The sequence below is a fragment of the Camelina sativa genome, chromosome 15 (assembly GCF_000633955.1).
Source record: "Camelina sativa cultivar DH55 chromosome 15, Cs, whole genome shotgun sequence".
NCBI classification, from domain to species: Eukaryota; Viridiplantae; Streptophyta; class Magnoliopsida; order Brassicales; family Brassicaceae; genus Camelina; species Camelina sativa.
Window position 1 is genome coordinate 25,014,149 of NC_025699.1, and position 18,245 is coordinate 25,032,393.

An 18,245-nucleotide genomic window follows, 5' to 3' on the forward strand; every position below is an offset into this window, starting at 1 on the left:
GGAAGGTGAAAATCAAAAAAGAAGAGACCGTCTTGGTATGGTGTTCCATATGCCCCGACTATTACGGCCCTCAAGAGATCCATTCTATCTTCGTAAGCACGAACAAAGATTCCATCTGCCAAAGTTAAATCACTTTTTTTAGATAAGATGCTACCATGATGAGATACTGCTGAACGTTTTAACTGTACATCTAGACATTCTTACCCGGAAGATTGTTCTGAAGTATTTTCCAGTCTTGATCAACCTTCTTGAACCACTTTCTTTCTTTGGTTTTCTGCAAGATTGATACGACAATTAAGATTCAAAAGTAAGTTTCCAATTTAAACTGCCATGTGAAAGAACCATATTTTACAGGACACGGAAATTGAATATTTTAGTTTTTTGAACCAACACATGAGTCATCTTAAAGTGCAAGTCCTTGAACTACCTGCCCATCTGCGTCAAGAAAATGGTGGTCCAGAGGATCCTGTGATATATCAAAGCGTCTGAAACTGCAACTATCACCTTCACAAGGTAGTGGCTCGTCTTCACTCTTTGATGTTTCCAATGCTTCATCTTCTAAAAGTTTAGAGGCTTCCCCACTCAAAAGATTCTCTGCGTTTACTTGAGTTCCCTTTGACTCACTATTATCAGTCAAATTGACTTTTGATAGACTAGGGTCATCAAGGAGACGATCTCTTTCATCAGAAGGGTTGGTCAATTCAGCTTGCATATATACATTTTCATCTGTGTAATCAGAACTGGAAGAATCTTCAGATTTCCGTGCACGCGAAAAGATTCCACTAGCCAGTCGAGTCACAAATTCGATTGCAGCCAGTGGAAGAGCTAGGGCACCGTTCCTACCTGAATCGGTCTCCGCATTGATATCTGCATCAGAGTTTCCCTCAATGGAACTACTCCTTCCAAGCTCCTGAAAATCAAACATTCTTATTAATTTGCAGACAAACGGCAATGCCTATGTTAATAGGGAAGTAAGTCAGTGCCATAACATTTTGTTTCAGGAGACATAGTTAACTAATTACAAAATTAGTAACTTTTTATAAACGGTAATAAACCTCTACAGAAATCCCAGGAGCACCCCTATCATCTTCGTTTAAAGTTTCCCAACTAGCAGCATCACTTGCTTCACTTTCTCCAGCAATCGATTCATCATCATCATCCCGTCCAACTACATAAACTGCATGAGGGCCAACCTAGGAGAAAGCAAAAAAAATTATCAATTAAAAATCATCTAGCTCCAAATAGGTCAGGGACATACATTGAACATCCCCAATGAATAAGTTGAAACAGCAACAGTATCAAAAGCACTCAAAGTTTCCGTACACGTTGCAAATTATATAATGAGACCAGACCAGTAAGAGATTGTAAGTGGATATACTAGTTTAGGTTGACGTACCGTTGATATTGTTCCATCGGCCCACATTACTTCAATATCACCATCCTTGAGGCCAGTAATATTTCCAACCCATGAGAGCTTTGAAAGTTCCGTATTATTATCGTTTTCTTCATTATCCTTATGGCTTTTAGCTTCTTGATGGGATTCTGTATCTTGGTATCCGTCGTCTTGCTGTGTTGCCTCTAAAGAGTTTCCAGGAGAAGATGCTGGTAACGCAACGGTAACAGGTGATAAGCGAACAACAACATCCCCATAACAGTAGTCATAATCTGGATGGCCCTCTAGCTCATACACACTAACAATTTCTTCCTTTTCGAACTCACGGGGTTCTTCTACCCTTTGAAGTGGCTTTATCCATCTCACAGAAGCGGTACGTTCTTTTGCATTGACATTTTTCACAACGCCAACACGTCTAGGTTCAGTTGTGTTATCACCATCATCAGAAGTTTTCTCCACCACATACTGTTCAGAGACAAATTCATGATCACCAGGAGTCTCAATTGGAATCAATGTTGTCGCTTCCCGTCTACATTCTGTTGTACCATCCTGCCAGGCTACATCAACGCATGTTCTGCTATTAACTATCAAAAGAGCTTGTTCAAAGCTTTCCTCTTTTTTCTTTACCTTTTTGTCCTTTCTGATAACAAGTTTGCGTATCTTCTTACGACTGAGAGGCCAAAGCTCTTTCGAATTAGAAGAATTTTTTTGAGGAAGATCTTCACTAGTTTCTTCTGGCAAAGCTTGAGCAGTAATACCAACAGGTTCAATTTTTCTGCTTACTCCATCTTCTAAATCGCACCCAATATTCTGTTTCAGTTCAGCACCATTTGTTTGGGAATCATAAATTCGTAATTTAGATACATGCTTGTGTAAGGGAATTGTAGCAGATTGATTCACCGATGGAAGAAGGCCCCAGTCACCTACTTGCCAATTGGCATGGGTGAAACATGACAACAATGTCAAATTACTTGGGTTCTGCTCCTCAGGTGGGGAAACAGAAGAATCTGGACCAAAGCCAGCTGAGGCAATCCAGTAGACAAAAATAGATCCAGCAGTAACTTTGGTCACAGTACCTTCTAACCGATTGGGCTTCCACAGTCCAGATAACCACCTGGAATTCTTAAAGATCGAAGAGGAGCTTGCTTTGACCCGCTGGCCTGGGTAATAAGGAAAATTTGCATCTTCTTCAAGATTATTCTTGGGAATAGGTTTAAGCCGAAGGGGTTCAACACGTAGAACTTTACACATGGAACCATCATCAAACAAGACAGTCACATTGTCCAAAACATCATCAATTCTACCAAGCCATGGGCCATGAACCACATAATCACCAACAGCAAAATCCCTGACGCGTTTCAAATCCTTGGTTGAGATGTCCTTGTGGATAGAACCATCGGGAGCCAACAAATCTACAGATATGTTAACATCCACTACAACTCCCACCTGGCCAGTTGGCTCATAAGCTGAAGCAACGTAATCTCCATGTAAGAAACCACGGTCTACAACGGTAACATCATTAATATCTTGAACAGGCTCAGTGTTATCCATCCAAAGCACACGAATCTGATCTCCCTCAAGTGCACCACATTTATAGTTCCCATCAGCTTTCTTCTCACCAAGATTTCCAGCAGCATTGCCATCTCCATGACCAACATTCTCTTCACTAGCCTTTTTCCCTTCCTCTTCATCCGCATCATCATCATCATCATTACCGTCATCATCATCATCATCGTCATCGTCGTCTTCCACATCAGTAATATCACTATCAGAGTCAGAATCACCAGCTACTTCGCTAACAACACCAATACTACCGGTCCTGTTGTTTCTAACAATATCTTGTCGATAAATATTAGGTTGCTCGTTACTAACTGAATCATCAACAGACCTATCGATAAGACTGCTGCTGTTATTCACAGTTGAATCACATATAGAGACACTTGCCAATTTATCAGCAAGTCCCGAGTCAACCCCACCATTCGTTGATGTACCAGGGTCGTCATCTTGCTCATGTTCCATCTAAAAAAGACGAACTTTATTCAAAACCCCAATATCTACAGAACAAAAAGGATCAAACAAGAGAGAGAGTTTAGGATCTAAAAGCTTCTAAATTGATTCAAGCTAACACAAGATGATTAAGAAAAAAATCACAAAAGCGGAAGACAACGACCATAGAACATTCCGGTTAAATTCACATGGAACATCAAAATATTAAGCAGAGATTTTCATGAGACGGGAATATAATCACATTGAGCTGGTGCTAATGTAACAGATTCGAAACAATGAGTTAAAGTAGTACCGGATTCGAATCGTTGAGAAGATGTAATGACCGGAGGAAGATTTATTTTTCCAATCGATTACGTTATGATCGGTGTATAAATAAATATGCTTTTGGTTTTGTCTCTATCGGAACAAAAAGAATCGAGGAGAAAGATTGAAGAAGGCAAAAGAACAACAAGGAAGGAGGAGGAGGAAGCTCAGCGGCGTCAAGGGTATATTCGTTATTTTGTATCTCATGTCTAATTGTACCTTTTTTTTTTTAATGACATCTCACCAGCACTCACCGATGATTTTAAGGATTTAATCTCAGCCGTTGGATCTGCTTACCAAGTCGCCGGTTTCAGTTTTTTTTTTTTCTTTTTCTTTTGTTGTATCTGATTATTGTAAATTTGCATAAGGTATGTGAATTATATTTGTTATACGTATTGAGAATGATTTGACTAGGTAAAAGACAATAATATTCGTTAAAATATTTATTAATCAATTTCAAATCATTAGTTGATTTGATAGACCTGTTCTGTTCTACTACGAATGTTACAAAGATAAGTTAAAAAAAAAAGTTATTTAATGAGGGAAGATTACGTAAAATTTAAACAAATTGTGCCCTCGTTTTATAAATGTCTCTTTTTTCCTTTTCACTGTTTAATAAGTTGAGGATTTACAAAAAAAATGAAAATAAAAAGAGTTGAGGCTTAAAGAAAGGTATTAATTGTTGATGTTCAAATCGGTTACAATTAGAATGTTTTAGTTCGGTGAAAAGGAGGTCGAGGTTCTCTTTTATTGATCGGTGCCGAGGCACAAAAGGACGGGTTACAACGTAACTAAGACGAGTTAAAAACAACGGGTGAAATATAATAGACGAGCTGCGAGCTCGTCGATTCTAACTTTGGACGAGAGAGAGCTTGTACTTGCTGTCCATAATATTTCTTTTTTCGTGCAACCCCTTATCTCGAACGCCGTACGCCCGTATTTATAGGGAACTGTGTTGGTTCGTTCTCCGAAAGGACCAAAATACCCCTCCTTAATTGGAGGTTTATTTGGGCCTTTTGTTGGGGTGAGGATCTACCCCTAACAGTATTCCTCCCTCATCACCAGTTCGTAGCCTTTAGGCGGAGAACTTTGTCCGAAGGACTCGTCTTCTCCCTGGTGGCTCCGCGTGGGAACCTAGTTCGTCTGAACGATTTCGGGTTTTCAATTTCTCGACTGTTGGGGTGGTAATTCTGGACAAGACTTTGAGGAAGTGAAAGGTAGCGCGTGAGGTTCCTCAGTTTTTGATGCTAGGGGTCGAATCATCGTGTGCGGTTCTTGATGCGCGTGAAATCCGGAAGTCGTACCATCACCAAGTGCGTGCTGTAATGATTACGCTTCGAGATTCCTCCTCCCTTTTCTATAAATACCTCCTTTCCTTCTCATTTTCTTCATCTCATCTACGAGTCATCTTTCGTCCTCGAGTTGCCAGGTAAACTTCTTCTCCTTTCTTTTTTTAAACTCGTTCATCTTCTCTCGCTTGTCTTCGATGTCTTCCCCCAAACCTGCTTCTTCCGACTCTTCTGCGGTGAGTCATCTCCGACAAGCGACCTCTTCGGATTCCGATGATGTCGCCAGGCCGAGTCGTGGTGGCCCAGGTCGTCGACGAGTCCCCATTCCGATTCGTTTTCTGATTCAGCTTTATTCGCTGAACTTCAACGTCGGGCTTTCTCCCACGCAGCGACTATGAGTTCGTCCCGTCTCCCTTGTGCGATCCCCTCTCTGATTGATGAGTACCTGGACGACTCTTGTATTCCCGAGGATTAGGTTGTTGTTTGTGGGTCGTTGCCGGTTATTCCTCGCATTTCTAGGGCTCGGAGGCACATCCTCTCACACGTTCCCCAGACGACTATTAAGCTTGACTCGGCTGAGAGAGCAGTTACATTCGGCGGGTTGTCCCTTCTTCCTCCTATTATTATTCCGGACGAAAGTCAGCGTCCGTGGGATGCTCCATATGGTTACGTCTGTATCTCGGAGAAGCTTTTCACCGAGTGTGCGATTACATTTCCCCTCCCTGCTTTCTTAATGTCATATCTGGCCAACCGTAAGATGGTGATATCCCAATTCGCGATGGTGACTTTTCGGAATGCGGTCGGCATCTCTATCTTAGCCGACGCAGTGGGGGTCACTCTTTTGATCCAACACTTTGAGGAACTTACCTGGTTTATTCCCATAAACCGAAACAAAACACCGTGCACCTATTACGTTGGCTCACTTGTCGACGGGACTAAGGGGATGACTTACAACTGGGCCGGGTCGTATTTCTTTATGAAAGTAGTTCCGGGGGTCGTCGAAGATCCTTCAATTCCCTTGTACTATGGGTGGAATCTTTCACCCGGTAGCCGACTTGCTCTATAGCTTTTTACTTTGGTTTTCTGGTATCGTGATTGACCCTGTTTTTGTCTTGCAGTTTCTGTACCAAGGTGTCTGCTTCCCTATCCTGCTGCTTTTAGTGCTGAAATAGATAAGATCAAGTCGGTTGGTCCTTACGTTGGGTCGGGGACAACTCGAGCAATGAGAAAGACATCAGTAAGGAATACCTCGTTGTCGAAAGCAAAAGCTTCAAAACCGACAAGTAAGTATTTGAGCGAGTTACAAGTGACCGAGCTCATCTTTTTTTTTTAATATCTCGTCGATTAGCAGGAATGGGGCGCTTAAACTTGGAAGTTCCTGACGTTTCTGCTCGTTTGCGTCAATCTACCGGGACAACGTCCACTCAGCTTTCCGACCCTCCTCGTCCAACCAATCGGTCAGAGGGTTCTTTGCCCGAACCTTCGGCGGGCAAGAAAATTGCGTCGTCGCACAGAGCTTGTCTGGCCGAGGCACGCGCGGGGAAGAAGGCTGTAGTTCCTCCTTTTCCTCCTAAGTGTCAGGTCGGCCCGGTTGAAACCCTTTCTTTAGGGAAAAGGAATGACATTTCTGGTCGTCCAGTCGCTGTTAAGTGTGTTGGAGTGAGTACCCCTTAAAAGAGGAAAGATGGTGCGGGCTTGTCTGGTCCTGATTCGTCCAATAGGCAAAAAGTAGTAGACAACGAGTGGGATTTCTGTTACTCCACGGCGGCTCGTGCTTTCCCAAATGACACTCTCTCCTCTACTGAGTTATTCCGCAAAATTCATTTCGGTACAGGGCGCCTTATACCGGTCGATCGGTTGAGGGATAAGGACTCGGTCACAGACGTTGCGAAGACGTCGTTTGAGGTGTGTTTTCTATTATTCGGATGTCTGTTGTTACGGTCATCCTTTTGAATATTTTTGACTGAGTTTTTTGTTCTGCAGCTTATTGCGACGATCAATCCGGCGGTTTCCTGTTACGAGCGCAACATCCGTGAGTTAGAAGCTGCTGCTGCCGAGCGTCCTGACCCTTCAGATGACAAAGTCAATTGGCTCACAGAGCAACTGTCAGAGGCCTTAAGTTCAAACCGAAAGCTGAAGGAACAGGCCGCGAAACTTGAACGTGGTTATGGTGGGTTGGTAGCCGAGAGGCACGGCTTTGTGTCAAGCTGGGGGCTGCTGAGTCGTCACGTGATGAGCTGAAGACGGCGCTGGAGTCTAAAACGAAAAGGTTGCGGGATTGTCGAGAGGACTATGGTCATTACGTGAAAATCTTTGCCTATCGCCATCTCACCGGTCGTGCTTAAAGGCTCTTTTCGAAGCATAAGAGTTATGCTGATGCGTTTGAGTCTTCTCGTCCAAAGTTTTTGGAGTATAATCAAGCCGTCGAGAATGAACGCATGTTAGAGGCACTCGTCGCGACGGTCAAATTTCTCTCCTGGCTGAGGGGTTATTGAGAGGGTTGAAAATGTGGCTGCCCAGCTTAAGGAGGAGGTTGAACAGGTCTTCATTCCCGATATCGTTGATGGCGACTTTGACATGCCCTCGTGTTTCACTACTCCCTTCCCAGAGGTGGAATGGGTCAGTTCGCCGGGCTTTGAGGAAACTCGTCATGAGTGTGAGGATGGGGCGTCCAGCGACGAGGAGAAGGAGGCGATTAAGATGCAGGGGAGTACCTTAGCGACAGAGATTCCCGGGAATGAACGAGAGGAGGTGCAGAGTGAAGAAGTTGTCGGCCAGGAGGAAGGACAAAACGTATTGGTCGTCGCCCAAGCAGAAGGGGAAGGTGAGCAGGTCGTCGCTCAAGGGGAAGGGCAAAACGAGCAAGTCTCCACCCAGGAACGAGAGGAAGACTCTCGGTCGCCGGTTTGGTTTGATAAGGTCGTAGCCGTATTGGGGATCGGCTCCCAATATTATCTATTTAATGAGGGTGATCTTGAACCCATCGGTAGGAGGCCTTTCGAAGATCACGCGGAGCTTGATATTTGCCAAATTCGGGTCGACGTGCTGTGCCGATACATCAAGCAATTGGGGAGCACCGATCATTACTTTTGCGAAAGCAGCCGTGTTGAGGGAGACTACGCTTATCTCGAGAGAAGAGGGTTGCTAGGGGTGTAGTCGTCCCGATGGACAGGCTGAAGGAATTGCAAGAGTCGTGTCGTTTTTGGCAGACGACACTCGGTGGATTGGAGTTTGACGAACCTTTAAATGTCGACCTTGAGATCAACGAGTGAGCTTCTCGTATGTGGTGATCTGTTTAGTTTATTTTTCTTCTCTTCCCCCCCCTTTTTTGTTTTTGGGTATGTGCCGTAATGGGATCGGCTCCCGTATCGTACTGTTGCCGAGTTAGGGGTCGGCACCCATTGTTAATTTTAACGGAGCCCTCCTTTTTTTTATACTTTCGTCGTTTCAGCTATTTAGGTACAACGCGCGATGGTTAGTTTATCCTTTTTACGAGTAGCGACGCGCTTTGTTTTAAAAAAAAAAGCAAGTGCGACCTATGATGATCGTCTTACTCCAGTATTGCGAGTTGCGACTCGGCTAATTTTTCTTATAAAATCATGTGCGACTCGTGATGATCGGCTTACACTTATTTTGCGAGTTGCGACTCAGCTTATTTTTCTATAAAATCAGGTGCGACTCGTGATGATCGGCTTACCTGATCGGCTTACCCTTATTTTGCGAGTTGCGACTCGGCTTAGATAATACGCCGAGTCATTATCATGCCAGGATAACGGCTTACAGATGGTTCGAAAAGTCGTGCAAACTTGAGATAATAAAAAGGAAATTATATTACTGGCAGTTGTGTCCCGTCAAACGGGACTGCCTACGTACCCTCCGATCAGGAGGGATCAAGCCGCTCGTAGTTCACATTACATGATTTTTCGAAATTGAAAGCGAGCTAAACGAGCCGAGATCTCGTCTAGTCGTTGTAGGTCCGTGGTTCAAACTTTCAAGAAAATTTCGACTTGGCTCCCCCTTCCTGGTGCGCCAAATTGTTGATGTCCAAATCGTTCACAATTAGAATGTTTTAGTTCGGTGAAATGGAGGTCAAAGTTCTCTTTTATTGATCGGCGCCGAGGCACAAAAGGACGGGTTACAACGTAACTAAGACGAGTTAAAAACAACAGGTGAAAGATAATAGACGAGCTGCGAGCTCGTCGATTCTAACTTTAGACGAGAGAGAGCTTGTACTTGCTGTCCGTAATCTTTCTTTTTTCGTGCAACCCCTTATCTCGAACGCCGTACACCCGTATTTAACTATTTATAGGGAATTGTATCGGTTCATCCTCCGAAAGGACCGAAATACCCCTCCTTTCTTGGAAGTTTATTTGGACCTTTTGTGAACTGGGCCTTTTGTTGGGGTGAGGATCTACCCCTAACATCAATGTTAATACACATACGTACGAAATCTAAAATAATTTGAGGCTTAAATAAGTAACTAAAAATACAAAAAGCTTTTAAAAAAGCTACGAAATCTAAAATAATTTTGATCTTCATTGATGCAAATTTAATACTCTGTCTTAGGCTTCGAACATACGACTCCTTAAACCTTAGTGACGGAAGCTCGCTATTTACCCTCGCGGAATTTAGCCTCGTAAGCCTCTGAAGTCTGAAAAACAAACGAATAAGAAGATTCGTGTTAGTAATATATAATGAAATCAAATAAGAGTTTTAAAGATTCGTGTTTAGTATATATAATGAAAGCCAATAATATACCATGTAAGTAGCTGTCAAGATCCTTCCACTAAACCATCTTCCATGAAGAGCACGTTGTGCACCCATGGCTGCTTGTACCTTTACAAATCTCAAGTAGACCAAACCGGCACTGTTCCTGTTTTCCAAAGAGAGACATTCAAAAAGTTAGAGATCAATTTATATATACTCTTTTCGAGAGTGCGAAAAAAATACAATACCCTTAAGCGGTCACTTACCTGTCAACATAGATATGATTCATTCGTCCGAAGTTAGAACATTCTTCTATAACATCCTCCCTAACATCAACGTCAAAATCAGGATCATTCTGCACCAAACAGTTACATAATTATAAAGACGAATTAGTTTGAGATAGGAACTGTTAAAGAAACAAGGAAAACGTTTAGTAGATGCATGACTAACCTCTGTGGATGGATCAAACATGTTTTTAAGCAGAAGACATTCGCTAGGGATATTTACAGTTGGATCACATATAGAGACACTTGCCACTGAATCAACAACTCGCGAGTACTCAACCGTACCATGTGTTGCTGTACCAAGTTCATGTCCCATCTCAAAAGCCAAGCACAAGTTATGATAACAGCTAGTCTAGATAATCTCCACACCAACTCGGAACAAGATTTTCTGTCTAGTTCAAAAGCTTTCCACACAAACTCTGTTAAAGTGACAAGTGAATTACTAAACCAAAACCTTTGTTACTGTATGGTAGTAGAAAACCTCTCTCTAGAACTCCCCAATCTCGTTCTAACCAGATAAGAACCTCTCTCTAGCTTGGATGGATATGTTTTCTCAAACAAAACCTAACCTTAATTTATAATAAAACGTAAAGTAAAAGATAAGGAAATAATATAACGTAAAGTAAAACACTCTAGGATAAGGAAATAAGAAAATGGAATTCCTAAAGTGTTTTCCTAAATGAGAAGATAGAAAAGTGCTGTACTTGTATCCAAGAGCTAGTTTAAATACTTCAGGTTAAGAATTTACATAATATATATGTACTAGATTAGGACCCGTGCTAGAACACGGGTTGAAATTTCTTTTATTTATATTATAATTTTAGAATAAAATATAATTTATATGATTGTTTTTAAAAGTTTTTTTGGATATGCAATAAAATCACCTGCTAAATATGATGGTTTGAAAAAACACATATTTTATAAGTTTTATATTGTTAATTTTGTAATTTTATGTGTGGGAAATGGTTATGTTTGTTGTTTGTTTTTATTTTAATTTTTGAAGATTTAATCACGTGCTTAGGTAAGATTTTATTTTCAATTGCACAATAAGTCTCAGAAATCACGATTAAGTGTGTAAATTGCTAAGATTTTTTTTTTTAATGCATAACAGTATATTTTTATGCTTAAAAGTATATATTTTATACCAATAAATAGAATACTAAAGATTTTATTTTGGAAATTGTATAAATCATTGAAATATTCTGTTTAAAAAGGACTTTTTGGAATTTTCTTAAGTGTATTCATATATGCAGTATATTTAATTTATAACCAACTTATAAAAAAAGTTGTGTGAATAAAGAATTTTTATAAATTCAGATAATTAAAAAAGCTGAATAATATAGAAGACCAGTTCGACAAAGATGGGCAACTTGCTTTTTGATTGCTAAGCCAAATAGAAAGTCGAAACATTCTAATGAAATCTAAAAACATGTTCGCATAATACAAATACTGAATTTAAACTTTTAAAAAGTTATCAGTTACCATCACACATAATAAATAGTACCGAGAGTCCGAGACTTAAAAATACAAGAAGCGGGTAAAAAGACATAAACATAAATTGGACACAAGATTGGATTTGTAATAACCCTGAAGGACAGCAAACTTCACCACCGCAGATTGTTATCTTCATTTATGCTTTAAACCATATTAAAAACTTTGTCTCGGCACCATTTAATCGACCTTACTCTCGGGGAATTTAGCCTCGTAAGCCTCTGTAGTCTGTTAAAACAAAGGAGACAGAAAGAAGCAAGATTCGTAAGTAGATGATGAAAACGAAAACAGTCTGATGAAGAAAGTGAGACAAAGACAAGTCATGGCTTTTTTTTTTAGGATACCATGTAAGTGGCAGTAATCATCTTTCCGGCAAACCATCTCCCATGGAGAGCACGTTGTGCACCCATGGCCGCTTCCACATTCTCAAATCTCAGGTAGACAAAACCAATGCTGTACCTGTTTTAGCAACAGAGTTTCAAAGTCAGAGATCAGTCTACTCTTTTCCAGAGTGTGAAAAGTTACAATATCCTAAAAAGCTCACTCACTTGTCAACATAGATATGATTCAGTTCTCCGAATTTGGAGCATTCGTCTTTAACATCTTCTTTGATATCCTCGTCAAAATGAGGTTCAGTCTGCCAAACAGATACAAGTGTAAACAAGATTTAACTTGAGGTACGAATTGTTAAGCCAAAACAAAAATATTAAGCAGATCACTAACCTCTGTGGATGGATCAAACATGTTTTTAAGTAGCAGACATTCGCTGGGGACACCAAGTGGGTCGACCACAGCTGGTATATTTACACCGGGAATAATGCCGGCCCCTACTAGTCCAGCAACAGCAGGAAAAGACCCTTGTCCAAGGGCAGCAGTTGCCAGTGGAGAGATTGTAGAAACTCCACTGTGAATAGATGCAGCTGTAGTAAGGCCAGTGCTGCAGAGAAGGTTGGAGGATTTAGTGAAATATAAATGAATGACAAAAAAAAAAAAAAATGAATGACACAAACTGCAAAAACCGAGAAAGAGGAAAGAGGGAAACCTTGATGCAGTTCCACTACGATCGAGCTTTTGCATGAGAAGCGCCCGCGATTGTGCATTCAGAGACTGCAGAATAAGCAACCAGGTAAGACTACAAGAACAAATGCATTTACTGACAGTGTTGGAAAGATAACTCCAATTTCTTCTACTCCACCATGGATCTTACACATAGTAGCTATTTAATTTTATAGAGAACCAGATCAAGTACTAAAATTGTCTATTAACACCCTTTTGTTAAAGTTTAAAAAACTTATGTTCATATTTTATCTATACCAAATCCTACACGCAGTAACTATATCTATTAAGTGAAACAGGCAACTTGAGTTCTCCCTATAGATCCATGAAATATATCCACTTTTGGAGGTTATGCTAGCGAGATTAAGACAACTACTAACCAGGCCTCCTCCATCGTCATCATCCAAATCACCAGTGGCTTGCGTCTGTCCAGCATCTGGAACTTCAGTTTGATCAGTTACAGCTGACACCTAATGAAACATAAAACTACATTATCAACAGATATAATATGCATGTGGTGTTACATGCATGTTTAGAGCCTTTGAGAAAGATTCAAGATGTATTAATGCTCAAAGTGTCAGCCAAAATAATTCACATACAGGTGTCACACTACTCATAGAATTTGCCTTCATACAATTAATAATGAACCATTACTAAGCACAAAGAACATGAATTTCTGTTCAGGAATTATATCATGATTTTACCACAGAAAGAATCCATCCAGAAAGTTCAACCACCTTCAATACTACGGAAATCAGTTGAAATTTTTTAAAAAAAAAAGGTTCAACCACTACCTTGATTGCACGACCTACAATCTCCAACTGCCCATTTAGATTCAGTGCGTTTCTAGCATCCTCCAGGCGAGCGAACTTGAAGGTTTAGAAATAGAAAAGAATTCTGTTAATCAAAAAGGTACAGTAGCCCAAAAGCGTAATCAAGACTGACATTGACTCTACCTACCTGAACAAAACCAAATCCTTTGCAGAGGCCAGTTTCATCACGAGGTACTTGCACCAGCTCCACACTCCCAAATGGTTCAAAAACCTAGGAATGCCAAAAAGAAAGCATTATGAACGCAAACTATGATCAGACAATGAGCAATTACAAAAGAGGTCTATGATCCTCAAAGCTCAATAGGCATATGATTTGAACATTACAGGAATAACTCTGTTCTTACGGTTTTTTGACATTCATACAAATAACACTTCCTCTACATTAAACATAGAGCAGTTGCCAGGAAAAGTAAGAGTTTACCTTTCGCAGATCATCTTCTGACATGTTAATGTGGAGGTTACCAACATAAAGACGTCTAGCTCCCCCAGAGTAGGGGCCCAACATCCCCCCTGCTCCAGCAGCAGCAGTTGTTGACTGAACAAGATTCTTCTCAGCTTCAGAAGGTTTTACCATAACAGGCTGACCAAGGAGAGGTTGTCCAGATAGAGCAATAGCCATAGGGACAGACATTGTATCATAAAATTCCACATACCTGCAAGCAGGATCAACTCAGAATCCAGCAAACAGTACTAAATCAAGATACACCATAGCATTTTCACAATTTATGTGCTCAGAAGTTATTTACAGCTGAAGAATTCTTAAGCATAAAAAGAACTTGTTATAGCCAGTAGCCACATAATTTTCAGAGAGTTAAAGAGTTCCAAACTCACCCGATTCCCCTCGAACGCCTGGAAATTCGATCCATAATTATCCGTACATCCCGTACCTAAAACCATATTACGGAGACAATGTGTTTAAATCTATTCAATAGAACCAACCAGAACAACATTTATATGGCGACATTAAACCGCAGAGTAGTGGACAAACCTTTCCAGCTCTGGAAAAGAACTCATAAACATCCCTTTCAGTTGCCCTCAAAGCAATCTGTTGTACACAGAAAATATCAATTATTGATCAAGTTATAATGCTTAAAGGAAAATAGCTATAACAACAGGCATACCTGATAGGCAAAAACTGTTCTCTGGTCTCTTTCAGGATCAGCCTCAGGCTCTACCTTATCCTCCTTTTTGCGTCTGCATAATAACAAACATGTAAGCTTGTTTAATTTAATATCAGAAACGATTTCATCCATATTTTACAAGATGTCACAACATCTTTTGAATATGCCAGTGAAAACATATCAGAAGCCATCTTCTGGTATTTTGCAATATGTTAATATTATGACAATTCAAAACAGATAAACTTTTCTCCGATAGGCGTACACATGTGAAGCACGAGATGGGCCTGCAGGGAACTATGTGAAGTCAACAACGGATGAACAATAAGCTCATAAATTAAAACTTAGATCTTCTTTCATTTTAAATTTAGCACGGGACCAACCTGAAGTCTAACCAAAAACATTTTACCTTCTATTACAATGATAATCTTAAACGGAACGAGCCCCATCAAGTTGTACAGAAGTCAATACCAATGGACCTAATAGCATTAGTATGAACCTGTTAACACTTATAGCTCACACAAAGTTTTTGTAGCATTACCCAAAAAGTATAAGAGATTTGATTTCCTTATTCAGTTGTCAAATCAAGAAGATGGGAAGCACTAGGAGCCCACATCCTCAATTTTAGTCACAACATCCCAATACTAAGCTAAAATTACCATGTCGAACTCCACGGGAAAAAGATTGAATGGCAAAGCAGCAACTAAACACGGTACATAAATTTAAGAATCAGATTCTAAAATGCGAACTTGCAAGCAATAAGTGGAGTCTAAAGATGATCACCGACTCGGATGTGTACCTCTCAGAAGTATGAACCAGTTATAGCAGAAAGGTACACTGAATAAATGCAGTTAGCATTTACGAGAACAAGATTCAAATAAAGAAAAGAGATAGAAGGAGCACCTGCGATCTCTATCCCGGTCCTTGGTCTCTCTCTCCTTAGGTTCTACTTCCTGGCTCTTCTCTCTTTCCTGACTCCGACGTCTCTCAGATCGACTTCTACTCCGCCGTGAACGATCTCTCTCCCTATCTTTCTCATGGTCACGCCCTTTACTGTCACGATCCCTGTCTTTGTCCCTCTCTCTCTCTTTCCCGTTTCTTTCTTCTTTTTCTCTACTCTTTTCGTGATCTCTATCCCTATCCTTGTCCCTGTGCTCCCTGCTACTTCTATGCCTATCCCTCTCTCTGTCTCTAGAACGTGAACGGTGGCGAGATCTCGACCGCTTAGAACGCCGACCATCCTCATCCTCATCCCTCTTCTCATCACTCCTGTGCCTTGAGCTTCTACTCCGCTCTTTCACCTCAGATTTGGCTTTCTCATCACTACCATTCCCAACTTCATTCTCCAGGAGGGGATTCTCAACAGTCTTCTCTAGGTACTCATACTCATCAAAGTCCATCCTAGAACTAGTCAAATAACTTCAACACCAGATCACTCTCACCCACAATGCCCAAAACCTACAAAAAAAAGGAGAATCAGGACAATCTCAAAGACATCACTCCCAAAGGAAAAATTACTGAAACGGCAAGTGACTAAATCGATTCCAAAACCTAATTCATATCTACAACTAGGTTTCTCATACCGATACTGTTACGAGAAGAAGAAAAATCAGGATAAAATGGATTCTAGGGTTACAATTGAAAAGAAAAATTGGTAAATCAGTTCACCTTACCTCCTCTGGTAACGAAACTTGAAGACGCAAAGAGAAACGGCGAGGTGAGGGAAACTCGAAGCTGCTCTCAATCTGGAATCTCCCGCTCGCTATCTAGGGCAAAAAGCTCTCTGAACGAAGAAGACGAAGCTTGTGAGGTGGTCGCTAACTCTCTCTATTAGTTTTACTTACCAACTTGCCAGATTCAGTCTAAAACCCTCTTTATGGGTCTAAGGCCCAATCCATTTTATTTTACTTATTTTTTATTTTTAAAATAAATACACTATTGTATATTTTCTCGTGTCCTTTGTTCGTCGAGTGTGCCCTTTGTTCGAGTAGCTAAGACCCGATTATGTAGATCATCGATATTCTTATTTCTTGTTCATTGCATTCTCTATATTTGGTTCTCTCAATTTGATGCTTGATAAATAATTGCATAAAGTGTTAATGAATATAAAACATGAAGTGACTAATCAATGCAACTGGTAGATTTTGGTCAAATAAAATCAAAAAACATCTATAGATTTGTTTTTTTTTTGATAAAGTGATAATAGATATAAGATATGAATCGATTAATCAATACTATAGAGGATATAGATATGCAAAGGCTATAATAGTAAATATTAAATCTCTAATCACTCTTGTATTGTGTATATAATGTAATCTTTTCATCTAATAGAATCATTAAGCCTTTTATTTGGTATCAGAGCTTTCGATACCTTAACTTAAGTATATAGATATTTTTTTCTATGCCACCTCACTCTTTTCTCCTCTCCATTAGCCATGTCGACTACTTCAAGTAAAATAATTGTTGTTAACAACTCTCAAAACCTGCTTCATGTGAATATGATGAATGTGATGAAGTTCACTAGCACCAACTTTTTGATGTGGGGTCGTCAGGTTCGTGCTCTCTTTGATGGTTTTGATCTCACAGGTTACGTTGATGGTTATGTTGACGTACCTCCTCCTACCACCACTGTTGTTGGTGTTGCCACTGCCAATCCAGATTACAAGATCTGGAAACGTCAAGAACGCCTCATCTACAACGCCGCCTTACTTGGTGCTATCTCTATTTCCGTCCAGCCGCTCCTCTCCAACACAACCACCTTAGCTGAGATTTGGTCCACTCTATCGTCGATCTATGCGACTCCCTGCCGCTCCCATATCTAGCAAGTGAAGCAACAAATTGACCTTTGGACTAAAGGTGATAAATCTATTCAAAAATATTTTCAGGGACTTACTACTCGTTTTGATAAGCTAGCTCATCTTGGGAAGCCTATATATGGAGCATGATGAAGCATTCTAAAGAGTCTTCCTGATGATTACAGGCATATTGTTGATCAACTAGAGAGACGTGAAACCTCACCCTCTGATATGATCGTGGCAAGCAAGGAGCCAGAGGCTGCAGAGCAACCGGAGGTGGTGGGAAGGATCACTCGTTCAAGAGCTAAGGAGAGGGCCAAGGAAGCTCATGCACTCATAGTGACGGGTCATTCAACCTACCAAGGATCCAAGTCTTCAACATATCCAACCTGAAGACTTCACCCGGTAATGATGACTAGGTAACTTAGGTGAGAAGTTTGTACTCTTTTTCCCATAGCTGAGTTTTGTCCCAATGGGTTTTCTCAGCATGGTTTTTAATGAGGCAAATGGATCACTACGTCGAGTTATCTAGAAGTCATTACCAATGGGGAATAATGTACTTCTGTACTAGTTCAAGTGACTTCTGTACTACTACAGGTCACTTAGACGTTTTGCTGTTTTCTTATTTCCTTAAAACGTTTTGTTGTTTTATTTTTAACTTCCTGCTGTTTGGAGTGTCGAGCCTAGGGTTAATTATAAAACCCACAGCCACGCCTCCTTTGTTCTTTAGCGAAGAATGATGTTGTGACATGAATTGTTGATCTTTCTTCCTCAATTTGATTTCTTGAATGCGTTCTTGAATTCTGGGTTTCTAAACACTTTGTGACATAGAAACTCTTCACTTGTTTTGTTCCATACAACCACCTAAACATCTATCACCATCGAACCATTGTTTTCTTCCTTCGATCTTCACACATCATCACCCAAAACCATCCGTTCATCATCACATTCCATCCACATCACCTGTAA

At 40.6% G+C, this 18,245-nt stretch overlaps 2 protein-coding genes across 5 annotated transcripts in view; both read right to left on the reverse strand.

Moving 5' to 3' along the window:
* The window catches only part of LOC104747486 (probable ubiquitin-conjugating enzyme E2 23), an 8,110-nt gene extending 4,246 nt beyond the window's left edge, over positions 1 to 3,864 (reverse strand). Inside the window, exons 1-2 of the mRNA XM_010469122.2 lie at positions 3,693 to 3,864; positions 1,642 to 3,447 (exon numbers count right to left, since the gene is read on the reverse strand). Of these exons, the coding sequence (XP_010467424.1) occupies positions 1,642 to 3,412 (1,771 nt within the window). The 5' untranslated portion in view covers positions 3,413 to 3,447; positions 3,693 to 3,864. The remainder of the gene's footprint in view (positions 1 to 1,641; positions 3,448 to 3,692) is intronic.
* On the reverse strand, positions 11,344 to 16,320 carry LOC104747488 (RNA-binding protein 39). 4 transcript variants are annotated; one of them, XM_019237302.1, is made up of 15 exons: positions 15,385 to 15,472; positions 14,891 to 14,960; positions 14,747 to 14,768; positions 14,485 to 14,557; positions 14,352 to 14,408; positions 14,195 to 14,250; positions 13,785 to 14,016; positions 13,491 to 13,574; positions 13,325 to 13,399; positions 12,911 to 13,000; positions 12,517 to 12,581; positions 12,198 to 12,411; positions 12,023 to 12,111; positions 11,819 to 11,933; positions 11,344 to 11,702 (listed from the first exon to the last, which is right to left on the reverse strand). In XM_019237302.1, exons 2-15 carry the CDS (start codon positions 14,928 to 14,930, stop codon positions 11,655 to 11,657), a joined length of 1,260 nt encoding a protein of 419 aa, XP_019092847.1. In that variant the 5' UTR covers positions 14,931 to 14,960; positions 15,385 to 15,472; the 3' UTR covers positions 11,344 to 11,654. The 4 variants fall into 4 exon arrangements, with proteins under 4 accessions (XP_019092847.1, XP_019092846.1, XP_010467427.1 ...); XM_019237301.1 differs by lacking the exons at positions 14,747 to 14,768; positions 14,891 to 14,960 and adding an exon at positions 16,155 to 16,320 and having other exon boundaries at positions 15,385 to 15,939; XM_010469125.2 differs by lacking the exons at positions 14,747 to 14,768; positions 14,891 to 14,960 and adding an exon at positions 16,150 to 16,319 and having other exon boundaries at positions 15,385 to 15,939.